The following is a 7,341-nucleotide window of genomic DNA, read 5'->3' as shown; positions in this document are numbered from 1 at the left end:
ATATATTTAATTTGTGATTTTCATGAATAGGAACATTTTCTAGGGGTATTAATGTCCGCTGCGTTATGCTAATTCGTTTGAGGCTATGATTACGCTCCCGGATCCGGGATTGCTAGTCACACAATGAGTTACCGTCTCCCGAATTATCTCAAGAATATATAGATATCATAACAGTAACTAATTTAATCATTTCCTCGTATCAGTATCATTGTGAACGTCGTTGAAATCGGTACAAACCCAAGTATCACTGACCATTTCCGTACCACACAAATTGATTTGATTATTTATTTACTAACAAACTAAATGATAACATAGGATACACAAACATGGTATAGGTTATTGATTGGAAACTTAATACGACGACAACAAGTCCCTAGCGGACTAACACAATATGACACTTGTTACACAAGATGGAGAGTTAGAGAAAGAAAGAGACGCAACACTTGGATACATTTGGGAACTACGCCCACAGTATAGAATCTTAATGTCTTGCCCCAAACTGCCGCTCTTCTAGGTAAGAAGAGCATGTATTTACGCGCTGAAGGTCTCTGTCGGGTATCACTGTTGGGCCCTTCTTGGGCCGGGTTCCCGCTTGATGAGGAGGGTTCAGTTGGGCCTTCTCTCTGTTGGGCTCTTCGTGGGCCGGGTTCCCGCTTGATGAGGAGGGTTCAGTTGGGCCTTCTCTCTGTTGGGCCCTTCGTGGGCCGGGTTCTCACTTGATGAGGAGGTTCCTTCTTATTTCGGCTGGCCTTCTCAGCTCTGATTTGTCCACAAAATGTCACAATGTCCTTCTTCTTAGTTGTCTGATTACATTGCACTCATTCTGGAAGAGTGGTGTCCTGAGGACGGCTAATCAGCCATGACGGTGATCTCAGAGTGGTGTCCTGAGGACACTAAGAACAGCTAGTTAACCGTAGCATTGATTGTTAAGAGGTTCCATTGTCTTCTTCGTGTGTTGCGTTTTGCGCTGGGGGGGGTCGTGACTAATCGTAGACCTCAGCTACAGCTCGTGGTCCTCCTAGTCTGATATGATCATTCTTAACTCAATATTTTTATACCCTCGTGTAAAACGGAGGCGTTTTTCCGTCATTCTGACCCGTTCTCCGGGCTCCCTGGGGCGTGGCTAGTTACGAGGCAAGGTATCAGAATTACTATCTCGTTAGAGTACTAAAATCACAATCCTATCATCACACAAAAAACATTCTCTTTATCCTTGATATTTTCTACACAACGTAAAGAATGTAAACCTGATATACACAGTGTGAAAGCTCTTGAAGTTAATGCTTTCATTAAAACCTATTTATAACCATTTTAATGACATCACAAAATAGACATTACATTTTCCATATTCCATCTCTCATCGTTCCCAACATTCGGATGTTGGAATATATTGTCCCAGTGTCCATTGTTTGATGTTGAAGTTTTTTGGGTCGTCTAAGAATCTCTCGGTAACAAAGAGACATTCCAGTCGCCCAAATTAGACCCCAAAAGGAATAGTCTGCAAAAGGAATAGTCTGCAATTTACAATCGATGGTGAGGTGTCATAAAACCCCCATATCCCTCCATCCCTCTATTGGACGCTGATCCACTGTAACCTGATCCTCGGATCCTCACAGGAGTCATGGCAACAGTATATCTGGAGAGAGAGAGAGCCATGATTCTGTGTAACAGAGTATGTTAGACATCGTTGGATCCTCACAGGAGAGTCATGTCAGTCTCCAGATGAAAACTAAGACAAAAAAGTAGGTCTATTTCAATAATGATTTCATTTGGCAGAAAAAAAAAGAAAAATAACATTCTCAGGTCAAAAACACAAGTCAGAACACAGCCTCTCTATTCTCTCATGTGTTTTCAGGTCCTCTGACTGGGAAAATGTCTTTCCACAATGAGAGCAGTGGTATGTCTTCTCCTCCTGTGTATGTATTCTTTCATGCTTATTCAGATGCCTTAACCGGTTAAATCTCTGTCCACACAGGGAGCAGCGGTAGGGCTTATCCCCTCCTACGTGTGTCCTGTCATGCACATTCAGGGCCTCTAACTTGGTAAAACTCATTCCACACAGGGAGCAGCGGTAGAGCTTTTCGTGTGTGTGTGTCCTCTCATGGAGTTTCAAAGTCGTTAACCACCTAAAACTCTTTTCACACTGGGAACAGTGGTTGGGCTTTTCTCCTGTATGTATTCTCTCATGTGATTTCAGGTGTAGTAATCGGGTAAAACTTTTTCCACAGTAGGAGCAGTGGTGTCGTCTCGCTGGTTTGGGTGTCACTGGGTCTGGTTCCCCCGAAGGACTCTTCCCGCTGTCAGAGTGAGAGTCTGGTCCCTCTCCTGCCAAAGACAAACAGATTATTTAGTTAAATACTTAATAGAGACCCGAATAAAAGTTCTACATGATAAAACTGGCTCCATGTTAGAGGAGGAGCCTGGTGAAGAGCTCCGGTCTGAGTAACTGACTGATGCTGCCCCCTCTGTGACATCGCTGCCCCCTCTGTGACATCGCTGCCCCCTCTGTGACATCGCTGCTCCCTCTGTGACGTCTCTGCCCCCCCTGTGACGTCTCTGCCCCCCCTGTGACGTCGCTGCTCCCTTTGTGACATCGCTGCCCCCTCTGTGACATCGCTGCCCCCTCTGTGACATCGCTGCCCCCTCTGTGACGTCGCTGCCCCCTCTGTGACGTCGTTGCTCCCTCTGTGACATCGCTGCCCCCTCCTTTTAAACTACTGCCCAGCCTTTCTGAACTGTCTGACTGAACAACACCTTATCATCTGAATCTGTGGTAGACCATCACCAAGAGGGCCCTCCACCAATAAAATGGATTGATCATGCTGTTTAATCAGCTTCTTGATATGCCACACCTGTGGATGGATTATCTTGGCAAAGGAGAAATGCTCACTAACAGAATGACTGCCCATTAACTTCAAGGATGGGCCCATGTGGTTCTGGTGTTAAAAAGACTTGGTGGCTTTAATAACACAGGACAGTAGATCTCCAGGAAGAGGGTTGGACTGAACCTACAGGACAGTAGATCTCCAGGAAGAGGATTGGGCTGAATCTACAGGACAGTAGATCTCCAGGAAGAGGATTGGGCTGAACCTACAGGACGAGAGTTGAACCTACAGGACAGCAGATCTCCAGGAAGAGGGTTGGACTGAACCTACAGGACGAGAGTTGAACCTACAGGACAGCAGATCTCCAGGAAGAGGGTTGGACTGAAAACCTACAGGACAGTAGATCTCCAGGAAGAGGGTTGGACTGAACCTACAGGACAGTAGATCTCCAGGAAGAGGGTTGGGCTGAACCTACAGGACGAGAGTTGAACCTACAGGACAGCAGATCTCCAGGAAGAGGGTTGGACTGAAAACCTACAGGACAGTAGATCTCCAGGAAGAGGGTTGGACTGAACCTACAGGACAGTAGATCTCCAGGAAGAGGTTTGGGCTGAGAACCCACAGGACAGTAGATCTCCAGGAAGAGGGTTGGGCTGAAAACCCACAGGACAGTAGATCTCCAGGAAGAGGGTTGGGCTGAAAACCTACAGGACAGTAGATCTCCAGGAAGAGGGTTGGGCTGAAAACCCTCAGGGACAGTAGATCTCCAGGAAGAGGGTTGGGCTGAAAACCCACAGGACAGTAGATCTCCAGGAAGAGGGTTGGACTGAAAACCTACAGGACAGTAGATCTCCAGGAAGAGGGTTGGGCTGAAAACCCACAGGACAGTAGATCTCCAGGAAGAGGGTTGGGCTGAAAACCCACAGGACAGTAGATCTCCAGGAAGAGGGTTGGGCTGAAACCCCACAGGACAGTAGATCTCCAGGAAGAGGGTTGGGCAGCACAGGCTTAGATTACAGACATCATTGTGCTGCTTTATTTCCAGACCTTTCCAAGGCCTTCAACACTGTTGACCATCACATGGGTTTTCTCTTTGTCATTATGGGGTATTGTGATGTCATTATGGGGTATTGTGATGTTTTTTTTTTATTTTTTAGATCTTGCCTCTCCCTAAACAGCAGAAATCAGATTGTACAGTCAACTGTTCCTGACAGTTGTTGATTATGGTGACACCGTTTCCCAGAATGCAGCAGTCACTACCCTTAAACATTTGGATGCCATCTACCATACAGCACCACTTCTCTTATCACTGGTGACAGTTCTGATACTCACCACTGCATCCTGTATCAAAAGGTTGGCTGGTCCCTTGGTATTGGAAAGGCTTTTCCCCTGCGTGTATCCTCTGATGCTTCTTCAGGCTCCTTAACCAGGCGAAACTCTTTTCACACTGGGAACATTGGAAAGGCTTTTCTCCTGAGTGTATCTTCTCGTGCCGATTTAGATTCCCTAAACAGGTAAAACTCTTTCCACACTGGGAACATTGGAAAGGCTTTTCTCCTGTGTGTTTTTTCTCATGCCGTTTTAGGTCCCCTGAGAGGGAGAATCTCATTCCACATTGGGAGCAGTGATGTCGTCTCGCTGGTTTGGGTGTCACTGGGTCTGGTCCCCCTGAAGGACTCTTTCCACTGTCAGAGTGGGAGTCTGGTCTCTCTCCTGCAAAAGACAAACAGATTATTTAGTTAAATACTTAATAGAGACCTGAAGAAAACTTCTACATGATAAAACTTGCTCCCTCTGTGACATCGCTGCCCCCTCTGTGACATCGCTGCCCCCTCTGTGACATCGCTGCCCCCTCTGTGACATCGCTGCCCCCTCTGTGACATTGCTGCTCCCTCTGTGACATCGCTGCTCCCTCTGTGACATCGCTGCCCCCTCTGTGACATCGCTGCCCCCTCTGTGACATCGCTGCCCCCTCTGTGACATCGCTGCCCCCTCTGTGACATCGCTGCCCCCTCTGTGACATCGCTGCCCCCTCTGTGACATCGCTGCTCCTTCTGTGACATCGCTGATCCCTCCTTTTAAACTACTGCCCAGCCTTTCTGAACTGCCTGACTGAACAACACCTTATCATCTGAAGCTGTGGAAGACCATCACCAAGACCTGCCAGATCTCTACATGTGTTTTGTTAGTTTTTACAGTCTGAGATGGTCTTTGTGATGAAAAGTGTTGTATATAAAACATTGATTACTACTATTGTTATACTATCAGGTTTAGTCCCCCAATCACCTCATGAATTTAAATAATGTATTACTCTGCCATTTTTTTCAGTCCTTGATTTTCCCTCAATACGTCTAAATAATGATATATATATATATATATATATAATGGAGTGTCATTGTTATAATCTTAATTTCACCTACAGGACTGACATTTACCCACTCTGGGTTTTGCCCACTAGATGCCGCTGTTCCTGCTATTATTCCTACATTATATCAGGGATCCTATTGGACGACTGAGTGCAGGGAGGCGATCACATTGATAAGAGGAGAGAGGGTGATGTATAACGTTTACATTATATCAGGGATCCTATTGGACGACTGAGTGCAGGGAAGTGATCACATGTGGCAGACATTGATAAGGGGAGAGAGCCATGGGTTAGTGATGAAGGGGGGGTTCGAGGTCAGGCCATGTTAAGGGAGGAAGTCAAGTGTGTGGCCCGTATTATTTAGTGTCCTGTAATGTGCAGTAAAGTGCAGTAAATTGCAGTAAAGATACAATGTTTGTACAGATGTGCAGGAGGAGGATTTTTGTCTAATCCAGCTGGATTGATCCTCTGGTTCAGTTTTTTCCGTTGAGTTTTAACTCTGAGAATTAGAACCTAACAACGGTAAATAATGTACTGTGTCATACGAGTCACACAAGAATATAATATGTTTCTGAACACTTGTATATTCATGTGGATGCTAACATGATGGGTTCGGTAGGTAGCCTAGTGGTTAGAGAGTTGGGCCAGTAACTGAAATGTTGATGGGTTCGGTAGGTAGCCTAGTGGTTAGAGCGTTGGGCCAGTAACTGAAATGTTGCCGGGTTCGGTAGGTAGCCTAGTGGTTAGAGAGTTGGGCCAGTAACTGAAATGTTGCTGGGTTCCGTAGGTAGCCTAGTGGTTAGAGAGTTGGGCCAGTAACTGAAATGTTGCTGGGTCGAATCCCCGAGCTGACAAGGTAAAAATCTGTTGTTCTGCCCTTCTGCCCTTGAACAGCCCACTGTTCCCCGGTAGGCTGCCATTGTAAATAATCTGTTCTTTACTGACTTGCCTGGTTAAATAAAATCATTTTTTTGGGGGTGGGGGGGGGGTGGATCATGAATAATAATGAGTAAGAAAGGTAGAGCCATAAATATCATACTCCTTATTGGTACTTAAACGTTTTATATCTCCACTGTCCTAATAAACAGATAGGGGAGAGTAGCTGAGGGTTTGAACAAATGGAACATCTCTAATTCATAGACAGAGCTGTGGATGCAAGGACCCACCATGAGATCAAAATTATTGTTTTAAAACCGTTGAGTCAAATACAGTGTTTGTTTACATTTGCATTGTTTACACACAACGGAGCTTTACACGCTTATATTTGGGTTCTGGTGAGGTGCACATTTCAGTGCAATGTCCCTTTGGCTTTAAAACCACACATTAGTTCAACAACTGCAGAGTTTCTGGCTGTGTTTTTAAGACTGTACTCACTGGTGTTAATCAGATCTTCAGTCTCCTCTTCCTTTCCTTCATCTCCCAAAAGATCATCATCTTCTTTGTTCAATGTTACAGCCTCCTCTTCCTCTTTCACTCTAAAATGTTCTTTCTCTTCTTTCAGGACAATGTTCAGCCCCAGAGCTTCTTTCTCCGTCCAGCAGACCGCCTCTTCTTTAACAGGAGGATAGTCGTTCAGTGAGTTCATGGTCGGGCTAGCTAGCATTAACGATAAGCTTAGTGCTAGACTCAGTATAATCAACACATTTAACAAGCAAATTACTTTAAGTTAAATAGTAGATACGTAAAGAGTATTGTGTTAAAAAAATACCGAGATCAATATACAGAAAAATGGTCTAAAGAGCTTGTTTTCGGTTGTATGTTGGCTACCAGGCTAAAGAGGTGGTTGAATGAGTCAGTATCCGTGTTGAAACAGCTTCCGGTGTCGTGTGGTCCAGTACATATGACGTCACCAACTGAAGGTCGCGTATTGCCGTCAGCTGACTGGAATGGGTAACGCAGTTTAGAAAAATGTTCACTACATTGTTTATTCATTTAGAGATGAGCAAATATGTTTTGTCTGACTTCTTACAGCCAATACTTTCGTCTATGCAGACGTGTAGCTACATGTGAATATGTACATTATGAATATATACTGGTAGAATAGTTTAATGCAGACCTGTAGCTACATATGAATACACGAGGATACATGAGGTGAGAATAGTTTGCTGTAGTTCAGTTGGTAGAGCATGGCGCACACAACGCCAGTCTTGA

The 7,341-nt window shown here is 45.1% G+C and overlaps 1 protein-coding gene across 1 annotated transcript; it reads right to left on the bottom strand.

The window, feature by feature from the left end:
* Positions 1 to 271: 271 nt before the first annotated feature.
* On the bottom strand, positions 272 to 7,019 carry LOC110511565 (uncharacterized). The gene is made up of 3 exons (XM_090194697.1): positions 6,565 to 7,019; positions 4,158 to 4,538; positions 272 to 2,325 (listed from the first exon to the last, which is right to left on the bottom strand). Exons 1-3 carry the CDS (start codon positions 6,791 to 6,793, stop codon positions 1,805 to 1,807), a joined length of 1,131 nt encoding a protein of 376 aa, XP_090050823.1. The 5' UTR covers positions 6,794 to 7,019; the 3' UTR covers positions 272 to 1,804.
* Between the last annotated feature and the right edge of the window lie 322 nt (positions 7,020 to 7,341).

This window comes from Oncorhynchus mykiss, chromosome 13, assembly GCF_057628025.1.
Source record: "Oncorhynchus mykiss isolate SJ-2025 chromosome 13, ASM5762802v1, whole genome shotgun sequence".
Classification (NCBI taxonomy): domain Eukaryota; kingdom Metazoa; phylum Chordata; class Actinopteri; order Salmoniformes; family Salmonidae; genus Oncorhynchus; species Oncorhynchus mykiss.
The sequence above is the reverse complement of the archived record's forward strand: the minus strand, read 5'-3'. Positions and strand labels throughout refer to the sequence as shown.

Bases quoted from the DNA above. Each gene is read 5' to 3' on its own strand.
- LOC110511565 (XM_090194697.1), bottom strand. From the start codon at position 6,793: ATGCTAGCTAGCCCGACCATGAACTCACTGAACGACTATCCTCCTGTT. The intron at 4,539-6,564 runs GTGAGTACAGTC...TGTCTTTTGCAG, and splicing joins TGAAGATCTGATTAACACCA to GAGAGAGACCAGACTCCCAC. The intron at 2,326-4,157 runs GTGAGTATCAGA...TGTCTTTGGCAG, and splicing joins TTTTGATACAGGATGCAGTG to GAGAGGGACCAGACTCTCAC.